General features: G+C 44.5%; 2 protein-coding genes across 2 annotated transcripts; both read left to right on the forward strand.

Moving 5' to 3' along the window:
- The first annotated feature begins 1,158 nt into the window (after window positions 1-1,158).
- On the forward strand, window positions 1,159-9,904 carry LOC124476112 (protein phosphatase 1 regulatory subunit 1B-like). Its single transcript, XM_047033124.1, has 5 exons — window positions 1,159-1,620; window positions 7,731-7,814; window positions 7,911-7,977; window positions 8,964-9,083; window positions 9,257-9,904. The coding sequence occupies exons 1-5, from the start codon at window positions 1,504-1,506 to the stop codon at window positions 9,418-9,420; spliced, it is 552 nt and encodes a 183-aa protein (XP_046889080.1). The 5' UTR covers window positions 1,159-1,503; the 3' UTR covers window positions 9,421-9,904.
- Window positions 9,905-15,637: 5,733 nt separating this feature from the next.
- On the forward strand, window positions 15,638-17,057 carry LOC124476098 (phenylethanolamine N-methyltransferase). The gene is made up of 3 exons (XM_047033108.1): window positions 15,638-15,879; window positions 16,171-16,381; window positions 16,516-17,057. Exons 1-3 carry the CDS (start codon window positions 15,705-15,707, stop codon window positions 16,961-16,963), a joined length of 834 nt encoding a protein of 277 aa, XP_046889064.1. The 5' UTR covers window positions 15,638-15,704; the 3' UTR covers window positions 16,964-17,057.
- The last annotated feature ends 43 nt before the right edge of the window (window positions 17,058-17,100 follow it).

Raw genomic sequence — 17,100 nt, forward strand, 5'->3', positions numbered from 1 at the left:
TCTCTCTTTCCCTTTCTCTTCCCCCTCCCCTCCACACTATGGAAACAGGTACTGTAGCGCAAACACACAAAGCTGTGTGTAAAGTTACTGTTGCCATGGCAATATATTTTTCTGCTCATAAAAGAACTGATACTAGGAATGTATCCAGCGTTTAAGAATAGAAGGTGAAAGGTGATGAGGGACTATTATAGTTTAACTGAATTTCTATTTTTAAGTGCCTGTCTTTTCTTTCAGACAAAGAGTATGATTTGCATAAGAATGACACATTTCTTCACCGACTAATCATCTTAACATAATCTGTTATGATGTCATTATTTAAACATTATCGTCACAATCACGTCAGCCAGTGTGAGGTTACTTGTTTGTTATCTGTCAATTGTAACATCAACAAAACAATTGTTACTTTACTAAGGGGAAATGTTGTGGTCCACTGTCTAGTGTCTACTGACTTAGACTGACTGATTTACGGTCTAAATAAATTACTGACAGGTCCTCCTCTCTTTTCTGTTCTCATGAGATGTGTATCTGTGTCACATCTTAACAGCCTGACCCTGCCGGTACATATCTGCTGCCACCAATATCTGTTCCACCAATATCTGTTCCACCAATATCTGTTCCACCAATATCTGTTCCATCAATATCTGTTCCACCAATAGCAGCTCCCAGTCCTTTCCGACAAGGTCAAGGGCACCGAGAGAACAACAGCACTGGGGTGAGATTAGATTCTATACTGTAAACAAATCAGCTTCAGCTTAGCATCGAGCACTTGTAGCCTTCCTACCCCCCCGAATCCCCTCCACCCTATCGCTCTCACACACACGCACACACACACACGCACACATTCCTCCTCCAACATTCCCTCATTCATCCCTCCCACCATCCCTCCCACTGAGGTAGTAGAGGCCATCCCTCCTTCACTCACGCGGCACAGGTTTAGAACGAGGGAGAGTGATCGAGAGCTAGGGAGAGTAGAGGAGCGCAGGAGAGAGGGAGAGAGAGTGAGAGAGAGAGAGAAAGAGAGAGAGAGAGAGAGAGAGAGAGAGAGAGAGAGAGAGAGAGAGAGAGAGAGAGAGAGAGAGAGAGAGAGATAGAGAGAGAGAGAAAGAGAGAGAGAGAGAGAGAGAGAGAGAGAGAGAGAGAGAGAGAGAGAGAGAGAGAGAGAGAGAGAGAGAAAAGAGAGAGAGGGAGCAGAGTCAATTCGCTGAGCCACTCACGGCACAGTGCACCGGGCTGACAGTCTGACGAATAAAGAGCAAGAAAGAAGGATACAGGAACCCGTCACATCTCAGCTCAAAAGCCCAGTGTTCCAGGAGCGCAGGAGGAGGAGGAACACTGAAGGGAACCCTCTTGTCACAAGAGCACCCCTCAACTTGCAGTCTTAACCTCCAGTTCTCCAGGAAGGAGAATTATCAGTGGACTTCTAAGTACCCATCCAAAAGGTTTTCCTGTTTTTTTTTCTTTCTTTCCCCCGGCCATCTGTGAGTTGGCCGCAGAAGTAGCTCCATGGACCCCCTGCTCCCTGCAGAGATGGACAGAGAGGCAGCGAAGGACAGCAGGAGGATCCAGTTCTCCGTACCGTCTGCCGTACCGACCCAGCTGGACCCGCAGCAGGTGGAGATGGTGAGTGTGTGTGTTTGTGTATACGCGCATGCTCAAGTTTGCCTGTTTCACACCTAGGGCGCTTCACTATAAAGGGATCTCCCGTAAAGGGCATTTGGGCGAAAGCTCTTGAGCAAGTTGCTTGCATGAGAGAAAGACAAGAGGCCAACATACAGTGTAGAGTGGACTTCAAGTACGTGTTCCCTCTCTACAACTTGGCATCGTGAAAAAACAAGAGCCCAACCTGCAGCGTTAGGAGTAATGGTCATGAAGACTATCCAGAAATGCCCAAACACTCTATCACACCGTCACAGTGCCAGCCAGCTAGTTATGTAACTTAGGGAGCAGGGCTTGTGTTTTCATTGTGTGCAAAATTTCCGCTGGGCTGGAGGATGGGGTTGGTGAAGGGTTTTAAACTGAGCCATGCAAGTTCAGCAAGAGTACCCTGAAAGTGATGAGGCAACTCTTTGCCCCAGCAAATATACCAGACAGGAGAAGAGAGCGAGAATAACACCAAGAGAAAGGACAGCTAAATGGGGGGAAGGAGGAGGAAACACGCACCTGGGGGACCCGAGATAATTTTTGATCAAACCACAATGAGATTATGTGTACGAGTGAAAGATCATCCCGTGTGTTAATTGAGAGGTGATTTTTCCTTCTCTGAGTGTGAGACCAGCCCGACAATGCCAGATAATAGATTAGAGAGGAGGAATTCCGACAAGAAAAAGCCACATTTGCCCTTCAATAGGCAAAGCAGTACTAAGAAATGATATCACTGACAGACGTTAGAGTCCTTTTTTAATCAGTGTAGGCTATTATGTCTGGAACTGCAGGCAGTCAAGGGATGAGAGGTCCTCACATCCACCTCAACTCTCCTCGGCCACCCTCGTGCCCGTCTTAATCACAGAACCACTGCTGCTTCTCATCTCCTGACTAATCTGGACCCAGATGTTCACAGGGAAGAGGAGGCAGAGTCAGGGAGAGTCCACCAGGGGAACAGAGCATCCATGACTAACTAGGTGCCATGTCAGGAATTGAAATACAGCTGAAAGAAGTGACCATGGATGTTGGGTTTATCTGCTAACCCCCGGAATGTAGCAAGGGCTCATATTGACTGCTTTTCTACTTTCTCCCTGCGTCTGCTGTTGACAGTGCCAGGGTCTTACCAAACAACTGGCTGTGGTTCTTGTGCTCCAGGCCCCTCCCTCCACACCTCCCAACCCCCCACCTCTGCCTCTGGGACCTTTCACTCACCTCTCATGTCTGACAATATATTTTTGGAGTCGAGCAGCTTATTTGGAGTCTGCCAAGTTGTTGTTAGTTGTCAAGGGCACTTTGAGGTGTAGGGAGGCAGGAACATTACCACATGAATGGGGTCCTCTGTAGCGCTGCAGAAACGGGTCAAGGGCGGGGGTCTTCCTTCTCCTCAGAATGACGCACGAAGGAGACCGAGTCAGACATTGAGTCTCATAGTGTTCTCTGTTATTGGACATGGACGTATGGGAAGGACTCCACGTGAATTTCAATGGGGAGCAGTCTGCGGTGCAGACCACCCATCCTTCAGTTGCTGCGTGCTGTGGGCACGTGAGGGCCAGCAGGGGACGGCACACGGCATAAACAACAACACTGCCAAACCTCATTAGCATAGAAATGAGATTGGGGTCTAGGGAGGGTGGGAAGAAGAGAAGGAGAGAGGGAATGGAGACAGAAAGGAGAGACTGTAGGTGTGATTAACTGTGTCTTCAAGGGCAGGTAAGGTGATAGAGAGGAGAAGGGAATGGAGAAACAGGAAGAGAACTATTATAACGTTTGAATTGATGTAGAAGCCATGTCCACACAAACTAGAACTGTAAAGAAGCATTACAAGTGAGATATTCCAAAAATAATTTATATTAATATAGCATGACTCTAACCTCATCAAAACAATCTGTTAGATTTTTTAATGTTTTTTATTTGATTTTCTGTCACCGGCCATCAATAAGAGGGACTAGAATCAGATGGAATTGCCTTAATTAATAGGTTTAAATTAAAGTATATGTGGGGTTGGGTGATAGCTTAGTGGTAGAGCATTTGATTGCAGATGAAGATGTCACTTCGGATAAAGGCGTAAATTGCTAAATTATTACATTATTTATTATATTTTAATGTTTCAAAAGGAAATCAGATCTCCTGCATCTGCAAAATGACAAAAAAAAAAAAAAAAGACTAAATCTCAAATCTCCTGGTGAACTCATTCTCAGGTCTTGAAACTGTGGAACAAAATTAAGATCCATCTGTAAAGATTGCATATTTCTGTGTACAGTATACATTTACCAAACCAATAACACTCAATCGACATTGCCAGTAATCCCCTCATAAAAGCAATGGTCACTTTACAAATTAATTTTCCTCCATCCCCTGGATTGAATGAGCTGAAATCTAATTCACATCTTATTGTGAATAATTCATATGGAGTCGCTAAACGCGTTTAGCTTCTATTTGATTTAGAGGAATATTACTTTACTTGTACAAGTATATAAAAACACAGTATGGACCACCAAGTTAATGGGATTTTACTTGGAAATAAATCGGTTTCTATGTCACACAAAAGTTAGCGGAAGTATAGTCGTAAACAGCAAACACTCAATTATTCCCATTTGCATTTCTCAACAAATTGGACTTGCATATTTAACCACACAGCGTGTGAATGGCTGCAGTGTGACTACACGTGTTCATGTGCGTCCCTGCAGCGATGAGAGCCACTCCACAGTGAGAGGCGCCCACAGCTCTCGGCCGCCCAGGGAGCATGGCTGGCTCTGTAAACACTTGAAGCTCACACAGGCCTCGGGGCTAGGCAACCACAACGGGTGCAAGACAGGAGTCGGGGGATAGGATGAATATGTATGCATTCAACAAGGGTCATCTACTTGTTGCGAACGAGAACAAAAAAACGATTTCCTTTTTTACACTTTTGTTCGCCTTATTGACATACAGTACAGTACACACAGTATGCATACAATGTCATGCAAGTGAAGCAGCTTGTGGAGCAGACTCTGCTCATGGCTGAAGCCCTTGCCGAAAGCCATACACTTCAGCCAGGTTGCAGCAAGACAAAGGCAGGGCTGTGTGCACCGTGATTGGTTCATGTATGATGAGGGAACCAGATCATGACCTTTGCGTTTAACATAGGAGTTAGCATTGTTCCAAGAATGTTGCCTGGATCATGTTCCTCCAAAGGACTTTTCCAAACCATGCATGTCCTGGACAGATACCTTTCAACTTTGCTTAAGGTCGGGGGGCGCAAAGAGATTTGATTATTTCTGGAAAGCACGGGAGGCATGGATCCTACAGTCTATATGTTTCTTCTAAGGGTTTGACCGGTAATGAAAGGAATGTGTGGAAACTGTGAATGTTTTTAAGGCCGTGCTGTTTTTTCCTCCATGTTATCATCTTCACACATTATCTTCATCAGTACTCCAATATGCAAATGAGGAGCTGTTTGTCTGCGTTAGAGGAACATTTTATCACACTGCTAATTCTAAATCGTGTTCATGTTTTCACTTTTCCCTATAGACCGTTAAGCAACGCATGAAAGTTCATGTTTATTTACATAACTAAAATGAAATTAAATCATGTGCAGAAAAACAAATGTGCTTATTGAGTTAGCACTGTGTTCTACCTTCTTTTCACACTGGAAAAGGAGTTACACTCTTTTGAAACTGTTCCCAAGGCATTCGTTTAGACAATAATTCATGTTTCAAAAGGCAGCCATGATTAATTCCCTATTATACTTCAGCAAGTACTTTACTAATAACAGAAGAAATCAACTTCACACACCTTAATCTCCCAATCAATTTGATGAATGTATCCTTAGGGCTTCAGTATGCTGTGAAGAGCACTGGGTCTTCGAGTGGAAGACAGCACACAGCAGGAACTGATCACAACAGAGCTCTGCTTATTCATTACTTCATGGAAAAGCTATTGTACAGTTTACCACTGTATTTACTTACCAGCCCCACTACCTATGAGCCAGCCAGCTGACCGCAGCCAGCATCTTCCACAGTGGCTGTTTACCATGGTAGTGATTTACCCTCAGGTCCCCAGATGTTGACTGTTTGTTTTGGTCGGAGCCAGTGTTCCCTGACCTGCCGCGTGCCCGTTCCTCATCACTTGAATCAGGATCAAAGTTTAATCTGCTCTAATGTGGGCTCTTGTCCAACACACACACACACACACACACACACACACACACAGTCCCCTTCTGTGACTCACGGGTTAAACTAATCTGGTCTGCCCAGATCCACCCGCCTTCCCACTTCAAATGATTGATGAGCCACCGCCATCGGTCAGACAGGCAGGGTGGTGAGCAGGTTAAAATGAAGTCAAGCTGCTTCCATCACCTGCAATGCCATGCCCTCGACAGTATGCTTGCGATCTGAAACTAACCTTGTCTGACTGCATTCTTCAATTCAACGTTTTTTGAAATTGAAAATTGAAAATTCAATTGAGATTGTTGCATTACAGCACACACAGCCTTTGTGGACAATATTATAACCTTATTTGTGGTTTGCCACGTGTCACTGTGTGGAGCAGTTGTATGGATATGTGGAAGGCATTCCTTTAAAAGTGGAATAGTACAGGGTAAATCATCAACCCATGTGTGTAAGTCATGGTTGCCTTGGAGATGTGGATGAGGAGATAACCTTTTTTTCTGGAAAGGATCAAAATGGAGCAACCCTGGGTTAATATTACTACAGTACTTCCCATCTGTACTGGACATTTGCTGTATATGACTGATGTCATTAACATGTAATGCTTTACCACTGAATTATACCAAATTCAAAAGTTTCTACTCTTTCAAAGTATAAAATAACATTGACTAGGAAGTATATGACCTGTGCTACCGTTCAAAGACAGAAACACTCTAGAACGTTCCTGGACCTGTAAATGAAGGGATGAGACGAGCAGATGAGAACCCCACAATCCACATGATCCATTAACATTATCTCATCCCCACAAACCTGAGGGTTAGTGTTTGAGCCCCTCTATCTTCGGTCAAAGATCTACCACAACTATAAACGTGAAAACTGAATGTGAGGGGGTGGAGTGGAATTTCAAGTGGTGCCTTCCAGCCCTGGCCATCCTCCCACTCCTTCCTCCTCCATCTCCCTCCTCAGGGAAGGGCACACTCATATGCAGCTTCATCTGCTCACCTGGAGCCCCCACAGGTCAGGGAGATGAGCTCATGTCTGCTCATGACATGATATTGGTCTTCTTGAGAAATGTGTGTGTGTGTGTGAATGACCTATAACACAGCATTTCAAATAACCAAAGACCCCGCTGTCCAGTCTACCCTCCTCTGAAACACCATCCTGCTAGCATCTCCGCTCAACAGGCAAACCATAGCAAAGGTTAGGAAAGGAGCACAAATCTAAAATTCCAAAAGAGGATTTTAAAGGAACTGGAAGTCCATTGGATGGGGAAGGAACAGCCAGGATTAGACAGGGGTGAAAAGAGCACAAGATTACCACAGTCAGACTACTAAAGAGAAGGAAATGGAGCAAAATGGAAAATATTATAATCCAGCTATCCCTATCCTGACATACTTTTAAACCAGGAAGCCATTATAGTCATGATGTAATCTAGCTTTTGGGATTATTTGGGTTCCAAATAATTTGCTGTTGTTGTATTGTTATGTGACCTTATGTTTTCATCCAACTACTGTTTTACGGTTGGTCTGAGTTTGATACACAGATAATGTGTATTTTGTATAGTGTATTATTACGGTGGGTTGTATACACTAGTGAGCAGGATTTGGGAAAACTATTTGGGGGAAAAAACTGTGTTGATCAAATTAAACAACATTTCTCCTGTCTGTGCACTGTCAAATAATTCTGAAATGTTGTTTCTTTACCGAAAGAAAATATTTATATTCTATTTTTATTTTTTTATGTAACCTGTTTTTCAGCTGTGTAAACAAGGATTTGGTCCAGTTTAGTTTGCCACATAAAAAACTGGGGGAAAGTGCAAAACAGTTGAAACAGTTGGTTTAGCTGTTCAAAACATGGAACCTGTCAAATGTGATGGCCTCAAATTGGGGGACATAACCACAACCTATCTAGGTAAAGATCTTAACCCAGTCTTTCATTTAGATTCGACGGAGGAGACCAACCCCTGCTACGTTGTTCAGACTGACAGACCATGCATCTCCTGAAGATGATAATCCCACACACCAGGTAGGTACCATCATGGGCTGGTTCCAAACGAAGGGTTAAGCTGTTCTCTTTTCATGATGTGCCCAAGTTTGAAGTGTATTTTCTTTGTTTGGACAGTGGGAACATGGTGTCCTCAAAACAAAGAGAGTCAATGCCACAGTGTATCAACCACCATCACTCAAAGGTACATCAACTGTGTGCCACAGTGTTTGTGTGCGTGATTATGTGTGGGTGTGTAATTGTATGTGTTTATGTGTGTGGTTTTATTGGTGTGGACGCGTGCGTGTCTATGTGTGTGTGTTTGTGCTCGTACTTGTGTGTGTTACATAATGCAGAAGCAATTTAAAAGCCCTCCACTTGTTGTGTCTGCTTGCCCATGTGGCCACCATCCTTTTTGACAGAGTAGATTTTTAATGGAAAGTCTAAATCTCTACGCAAGGTGTTTGTGTGGGCGGGAATGGGGCATGTATATGTGTGTGTGTGTGTGCTTGTGTTCTGTGTGTTAACGTGAGGGTGTTGTGAGATTAAGGGCAGAGACAGCTGTGAGTCTGCGTTCTTCTGGATCATCCTAGATTAGAGGACGGGGTACACAGCTGTAATACAGACTTGTCACACACACATGCACACACCCACACACCAATTCACAGACACATAAATGAATGTTCTGACTGTTGTTGCACATACAGGACATCCTGAAGTTAGTTATATAGTAATTCTGCCCACCTAGTATATATTTTCACAGAAACATTACTCAAATTAGTGTTCTAAATTAAACAACAGCATGCTTCACGTTGAACCATCTTGAATGTGTGTACAGCAAGTGCATGTGTGTGTGTATGTTGGAATGAATGTTTCAGCACTATTTTGCAATAGACGGCGGGACGTAGTTGAAAAGTGATGATAAGTACAGGAGATGGAAATGGAAAAACAAACTTGATATTTGAACTTTACAGACCTGAGGGTCACATTGTTCTTTCCTGTGAGTAGGCAGGCTGGCCATTGGAATGTGCACTTGATTTTAAGACACCAAATGTTGCAAAAACTGTTGCCACAGCTGTGCTCAAACATTCTCCTCGTTGTTTTTGTGCGCGTGCGTGCATGTGTGCACGTGTCTGTGTGTGCACGTGTGTGTGTGTGTGCATGTCCGTGTGTGTATATGTGTTGGCACAGCTGTACAGAGGATGACCCAGGCCCATATGGAGACTCTGGGGTCGGTAGACAGAGAGGACCCCTCCTCTGAAGACGAGGACAGTGAGGAGAATCAGGAGTTGTTCCCAAGCACAGACACAGGTGACGCGCTCGCACACACACCTGCCCCAACGATGACAACACAAGAGACAATCGAACCGACTTCTCTGCCTCTCTGCTTCTCACACCCTCTCCCACGTAACCCACTGCTAATAATATCCTGAACAAACGCTGCAACGTTTAACCTGGGAACGTACATTTTGGTTTTTCCTTAGAATCCCAGACAGATACGGAGTCTGTGGAGAACCAATCAACAAGGCTCTTGGGATCAGAAGTCAATTCCGAGAGAAGATCCCATCCTGTCAACCCCCGGAGAGACCATCATGGAGATGAGGAGGAAGAGGAGGAGGATGATGGAGGGGAGGGGAAGGGAGAATGACAGAGCGATGTGTGCTGTGAGAACAGGGAATGGTTAAGGTTGATTCAAGTATTTTTTATTGTTACTAACCAATTTAAAGTAAGATGAGAGATGTATGTTCGTGTGTGCTGGTACGTGTGTGCGTGTGTAACAAAATACAGGGAATTTCATCAGAGAGATAACTCTAGAAGGTCAGTGTATAAGCATGTGTGGATCCATCTTGGCCCAGGCTGCTGCATCATGGGATATAATGTCCAGCAGGCCAAATTGGCCACTTTGTTGCAACACTGATTATTGTGTCAAAGGTTTGTGAGCCTGTCTTGGTATGAAGAATCTGTTTTGAAGTATTGATGAAGGTGACTGAGGACACCATGCATGCCCTGTGTGCTGTCAGCATGTAGCAGAATGTGCATGGGTCTATATGAGTGATCATTTTGTCAAATCATTTATAAAAAAAAAGTAGATACTTCTTGTGTTCATTGCTAATAAAATTACTATATTATTCATTTATTATGATTCATTTGTATGTCTGTTGTTAGGATGTATAGTGAGTGGTCTGGACCCTATGTGCTCATGGGAACACAGTTCTATCTGAATATATTTGAAAGTGCAGTTTAACACATTATATTTAAAGTATATTTACAGTTTAAAATAGACAAAACAGCTTTTGGGATGAAGTGTGGGCCAGAGTGGGTAATGGATAGTGGGAAGTTCACATGAAATCTTTATAAACAGCGAGCAGCGTAACTCTCACAAACTCATTCAACTAGACATCATAAACCTGAATGCTCTACACACCATGTTTTCGCACTGTATGCCACAGTCTTAAACTGACATCTAGTGGCCAGATAAAATATTAAAAACCAAAAAAAGAAAGTAATTGACCTTGACCACGTAATGCAAACACTCTATCCACTTTTACCTTAAAACAATCAGATGAAAATCCTAATGAACGTATAAATCTCACCAAGGCTACTTTTCTTCCTATTTGTGCCCAGATTGTCATGTAGTACCACATCTTCAGGAAACACTTGCAACTTAAAAATTCATTACTTATATATTGGAATAATGTATTTGTCTTATTATATAATATAATACAACTATAAAGATAGGAACCTGTGTGTGCTGTAATATAAAACTATAAATATTTGGCGTAGGATCGTTTTGGAGTGCTTATGTGTTTGTTGTTGTGAAGTCTTATGTCCTTTCTGCACGTCACATACTCAATTTTCAGTCAGACTTCAACCATCATCAGTCATTTTGTTTAAGGAAAAGAAACTAAACCTAGCAACCAGTTCATCACACTTCTTGTCGGTTTCATTGTCTCTCAGCCAGTTCTATATATAGGTCAACAACTTATCTGTTCTCTCTCTTTCAACCAGTATCTGCCACACTCTTCATGTCTGTTCACTCCTTATCTTCGCTCTGTCCCTCCTCTGCCTCCTTATCTCTTCATCTGTCCCTAGGGAAACCTGACTCTACCTGGATCTCTTAATATGGTAACAGGATGTGTGTGTGTGTGTGTCTGTGTGCACTCTGTTGGATACAACTCTGTATCTCCTTCTTCTGACTATATGTCTTCTTTAACTTACCACAAATCCCTCAAACGGTAGCTCTTCTTCATGTGATGTGCTTTTTTCATAGGGGTAGCGTGGAGATTATTATTTGTTTGTTTTAATATTGGTTTTCAAATGACCAAATCATCAGTTTAGCTTGATTCTCCCGTAAGGGTCATCCATTTACAAACCAATGTACATCCTCTTCATGCTACAGGTTGAACTTTGACCTGTTCTTGTGTAATGGCACTTAGAGATGATTGCTGCCCACTGGAAACTTTTGAGGTTCAGACTCACTCATAAGCCTACTCTTTCCATCAACACACACCACTGCCCAGCACTCTCAAGGAGCTGGTTGATATCCCCACTTCAGAATCACTGACAGTCTTACAAATCAATTCCAGGCACCGTTATTAGAAAACCTTCATTTTAGCTTTGACAAATTGTAAAAAGTTAATCCAGGCAAGTTCATAAGAGTAAAAATGTTTGTTTGCCGAATGTGAATTTGAAAGTAGACCACATTTGTCTGTAGGTATTTTTTAACATGTAAAAAACTTTGTGGGGACCAAACAACAGTGTATAATTTCGATAAAGAGTGCTTATATTCATGTGATGGTTGTCGGGTATTTCAATCAATTGCCACGTGTAAAGTTAATGTATGGGTTGTGGGTGTCATGACCAAACATGTTATGCTGGTAGGGTTAGCAACTGAGTGCTTTGCAAGTTGTTATCTGTACTTTATGTGTGTGTGTTTTTTTAACGTGTGTGTGTGAGCTTGTGTGTGTGCGTGTGCGTGTGCGAGTGTACGTGTGTGTCTGTGTGTAAAATAATCCTTCCCGTCATCTGTCTCTCATTATCTCTCTCCACTGTGAGTGCCAGGCAGACGATTGGTGTCGAGTGTCATCACAATCAGGCCTACAAGAAAAACGTTCTAAAATAGCCCATGAATAGGCTATATAAGCCCAGTTGCACACAACAAAGTCACAAAGCGACACATCACCATTCTGTGACCCGCTTCAGTCCACCCCCTGGACACAGAGGGAGAACAGCTGGCTTAGACCACATTCATAAATCTGATCCCCGACATAGGAACAGAGAGCACTTACCGAAGCACACAGAACCAGCCTTGGGGCAGAGGCACAGGTACGAGCCGTGACCACTGCCGATCACTCACTCTGCAGTACCCCTAAACTGACAGCCCGTCAGCTATCTGCCCGACCAGGAAGTGGACCAAGGAATGGACTGATTGACAGATACCCTGCCCAAATCACCGGACCCAGAAGAGAGAGCCACTCCCTCCCAGACGAGCGCCTACTCAGACACACCCAGGAGGATGAGGAGCCTGGTGGTGCCGGGGGGGCGAGTGGGCAGTGTGAGGGCACTGGCACTGGACAGCAGTGTTCAGGAGGAGGACTGGCAGAAGGGACAGACCTATAACGCCCACTGGCACAGCGTCTGCCTCATCCCTCGCCCGTGGGACAGGTGGGTGGCAGTGCCAGCTGTACACACACACACACACACACGTACGGCATTACTGATTCTGTATGCATGGCCTCACTTGATGTTTTGAACATTCCTGCTGTGAATTTGCTGTGGTTTCATCGCTTTGTTTTTCGATCTGATGAGGGTTTCTCATTTCACAGATTAATCAAATGTTCCTTCCAGTGATGCTCTTCGGTCCATACATCACCACACAGCTATTCATAGCTCATTGAATAACGTTCAATAAAATACAATGTTATCGACACAGTATAGTTTGACAATGTAAACTGGAGTTTTACATGGTAAAGAAGAAGCGACAAAATACAATTAAAACAAGGCAAGACCACCACTTATCTCTCTCTCTCTCACCACGTAGACAGTCTGTGACTGAGGTGCAGTACCATGGTAACCAGACCCTCTCCAGACAGTGGGAGGCCCGCATGCTGCTGCAGCGCTGCCTCTCAGGGGCCATCCTCCATGGAGTCCTGGAACCACAGCTGCCCCCGAGGGCCCCACAGATCATCAGATCCCAGCCCACCTCCCCACCCCTCCTGGGGGTGAGGGCTTCCAAGGGCTTCATGGTGGAGGTCCACTGTACCACCATGCCAAGGAGATCCACAGTGGGGGTGGCAGATCTGCCCCCGTTGGGGACCACTGAAGTGGGCTTTAATAAAGTCTCTAGGTCCCTAGGACGGGCGCTGGCTCTGGAAGCTCAGAGAGGGTGAGAGAGAGAGAGAGAGAGAGAGAGAGAGAGAGAGAGAGAGAGAGAGAGAGAGAGAGAGAGAGAGAGAAAAAAGAGAGAGAGAGGGTGAACAGAGAGAGAGAGAGAGAGAGAGAGAGAGAGAGAGAGAGAGAGAGGGGGGGGGGGGGGAGAGATTCGTTATACACTGACAATATAAAGTCAAACAGAATAAGTTTGTTTGCGGTTTATTTTTCCATAGAAAACTATTTAAGCAGCAAACTGATTATTATATTTTAAAGTTGCTGATTATTTTAAATGTTTGAATATTCAATAATGTATTGTATTTTTGAAAGTGATAAAGCAGCATGTTGACAATGCTCAGTATACTAAAGCTAAATGTGTTTTGCTGACTGGTTACATTATGGTTCCCAAGGAGTATAGATTGTTTAATGTCACAGATGAATTTCAAGTGTATTTCAAGTATCTGGGATGTTGTTTTCCACAATAAAGCTTTACAATGAAGCTGTTTGTCAATCGGTCTAGGCTTAAAGGCTTAAGAAATATTAAGTATTCAGGGTTAGGGTACTACTTTGTCCATAACAGTCTAAAAATGTGTGTGATGGAGAGTCTTAAGTAGGTATATCATGTATGTAGGAGTAAATAGTACTTCTTTTGTCTCAAAGAATTTAGAAAAAATGTCATTTAATACAAATGATTTATATTTTCCAGCCCCCACCTCAGTTCATTCACAAGGACAATTGTCGGACACACTAAGATATAGGGACTGTCCAACAAAATTAAACTAAAGCTGTGGTTATTTTGGGCACCAGAGCCTCATCTCGTCTGCATCAACACATCCCCAAAGATGGGATAAAGACAATCCCATTTGGCCAAAGCCCTGCTCCCTCAATATGAATAACATGGTATTAATACTACTGGCAACACTTTCCAAATTCTTCCCAAGTGATGAAAATATCACACTTTAATCAGACTGTTCATAAGGGCAAAGGAGGGTGCCAGTGATGTGAACTCACTGACCCTCAACATCTAAACAAGGCCCAGATTCTAGGCCAGACACTTGAATGAGGTGTCTTTGGGCTGAAGGCTGGTATGAGATGCACAGTCACTGTAAACTATTACAGCAGGGGGACAACCATGGTTCATTATACAATTTCAATAACACACATTTTTTTACCTAAAGGTTGCGATACTATGCTTTGAATTCCTTTGATGCATGGAAGTCAAATCAATTTGCCACGGCCTAAAAGCGTTCTCTGTTTTGGTTACCAAATATAACTCAATCACAAATGAAACTAATAGATCGGCACTCACTTTTTCAAATAAACACAAACACAATTGACCTTGCATGTCTGATCTCTGAACTAAGCCTTCTAAATGGGATTAGACTGACATTTTACACAGGGGATTCCTGGGTGATGGGAAAGTGTGGGTGTGTCGCCATCACCAGCCCTGGTGCTAAGTAGACTAACTGAATAAGCTTGTGGCATTTTTTCCCTCTTGGTACCATGTGCTGTTGTCTTTTTATTATGCTAGGCTGAAACAAAGGGTGTGTGCGCATGTGAGTGTATGTGTGTGTACGCATGCATGTATGTGAGTGTACATATTTGTGTGTGGATGTCTGTATGTATTTCTGTGAGTGTGTGTGTGCATGTGTTTGTGTGTGCGTGTGCGTGTGTGTTTGTGTCTTTAGATGATGACTCATTATGTGGATTAATTGACATGTCAACTGTAGCACCATTAAGATACGATATGAAAAGAACATGTATTGACTCACACTAAGAAAGTCTCCTTCCACCAATTACAACAGCTCTATATGACATCAATCTATTGCTGCCTGTCCACCTCCTTTTAGCAAAACACTAAACAAAATGTCTGCCTTACAGTTGACTTTAATAAACCTGCAGTACACTGTCATTTGAAAGGCCTATTTTATGATGAGGAGATAGCAGAAGATGTAAAAGAAGTGGGAGAGAGGCCAGGAAGCATTTGTGTGGGTGGCCATTAGTAGGTTTCCTGGTTGAGGAAGCCCTCTCGATGATGAAATCAAAGCCTTGGGCCAGGGAAAGTGGACAGCCCTAATGCTATCAGGTGGTTCCACAGCCCAAAAAGGGGATCGCTATCTCATCCCATGAAGAGAAAGAGAGGGAAAGACAGAGGGAGAGTGTGTGCATGTTCTTGTGTGTAAGAGAAAGAGAGAGATTAATACCCTGATTGCCTTGAAGCAGGGAGACCATAACACACATTGTTCCTTCTCGGTAGAAACACAGACCAAAAAGGTACATGCCCACATAATGACAACCCCCCCCACCCCCTCTCTCTCTCTCTCTCTTTCCCTTTCTCTCTCTCTTTCCCTCTCTCTCTCTCTCTCTCTCTCTCTCTCTCTCTCTTTCTTTCCCTCTCTCTCTCTCTCTCTCTCTCTCTCTCTTTGTCTGATACACACACACACAAGTATAAATTCTGAGTTCAACAGCACCAAAAAGACAGAAGCACACTCACCTGGTGACCTACTGACTGGAGACTACAGATATCCCAAACAAAAAAGAACCAGCCGGAGAAAGAGAAGGATGGACAAGGAGAAAGAGGGAGAAGAAGGTGTGGCAGCCATGGCAGTTCTCTACCAAGGGTTTGATCCCGCTGCGTATCTTCAGTATAACTACACATCACCTCGGGCAGACTTTGAGCGACCAGACAGCATCGTTCCATGGAAACTAGGATGTCTACACAGAGCCTTCACTGAAGGTAGGGAGATGTATGTGCTTGATGTGAATGGAAATCAAGCATGATTTGATTATGGAGGAAGAAAATGACAACGTAACATGCTTTTCGTGTGCACGTGTGTGAGTAGTGACCTAGTTCTGTGTGAATTCATATTCTCTCTTCTGTGTTCCAATCTTAGTTACTTACACTTCTTTGCCATCATGTATTTTTATCTCTCACCTCCCTCTCTTTCCTGCTCTGTCTCCTTCTTACATCTTGCTCTTTTTCCTTCGCAACCTCTCCTTCTCGTCTCCCTCCCCACTCTTACTCCAGGCGATGTGAGTGGCGAGGTGTTGCTGGACGTAGGTTCAGGCCCCACCATCTACCAGGTGCTGAGTGGCTGTGAAGTGTTCAGCAAGGTCCTCCTCACAGACTTCCTGGAGGTGAACCGGCAGGAGCTGCGACGCTGGCTGCACAACGAAGAAGGCTTCAGCCTGGACTGGACCCCGTACCTGCAGCACGTCTGCAAGCTGGAGGGTCGGAGGTGGGTGAGGGGACGGGGGGCTGGACTTCTGTGTGTGTGCCTGAAGGCAAACGTCACAGAGACAGGCAATCAGATATGTATGAGGAGCTGTATCTGTAGGCTCCATCAAATGATGTCATCGTTTTGCTCTCTAGCCCCTCGGCATGGATGGAGAAGGCTGCCCGTCTGCGCACCGTCGTCTCAGACGTCCTTCACATCGACGTGCACCGGCCCTGGCCCCTCTCCCTGGACGCCCTCCCCGCCTTGCCCCCCTCCGGGGCCGACTGCCTGGTGTCCTGCTTCTGCCTGGAGAGTGTCAGCCCCAACCTGGCCTTCTTCACCCAGGCTCTGGGCCACATCGGGGGGCTGCTCCGACCCGGAGGCCACCTCCTCCTGATTGGGGCCCTGGGGGAGAGCTATTACCTGGGGGGACCAGGGGTGAGGATCCCTGTGGTGCCCCTGGATGAAGCCCAAGTGTGTGCCAGCCTTACAGCCAGTGGGTACACCTTGGTGAGGCTGGAGGTGTACACGCTGCCTCCGGATATGAGGGTCGGGGTGGATGATGTATCAGGTGTGTTCTTTGCAAAGGCGAGGAAGGACTAATTGGGGGTAAAAAAAGAGAGGGAGAAAGCGAGGGATAGTGAGGAAGAGATTGAAAGGTAGAAGTGAGGGTGTTTTGGTTATGAGGGGTAAGTGGGATGCAGGGAGGTTGGTGGGTTTGATAGGTGACAGAGTGAGAA

This window comes from Hypomesus transpacificus, chromosome 13 (assembly GCF_021917145.1).
Source record: "Hypomesus transpacificus isolate Combined female chromosome 13, fHypTra1, whole genome shotgun sequence".
Classification (NCBI taxonomy): domain Eukaryota; kingdom Metazoa; phylum Chordata; class Actinopteri; order Osmeriformes; family Osmeridae; genus Hypomesus; species Hypomesus transpacificus.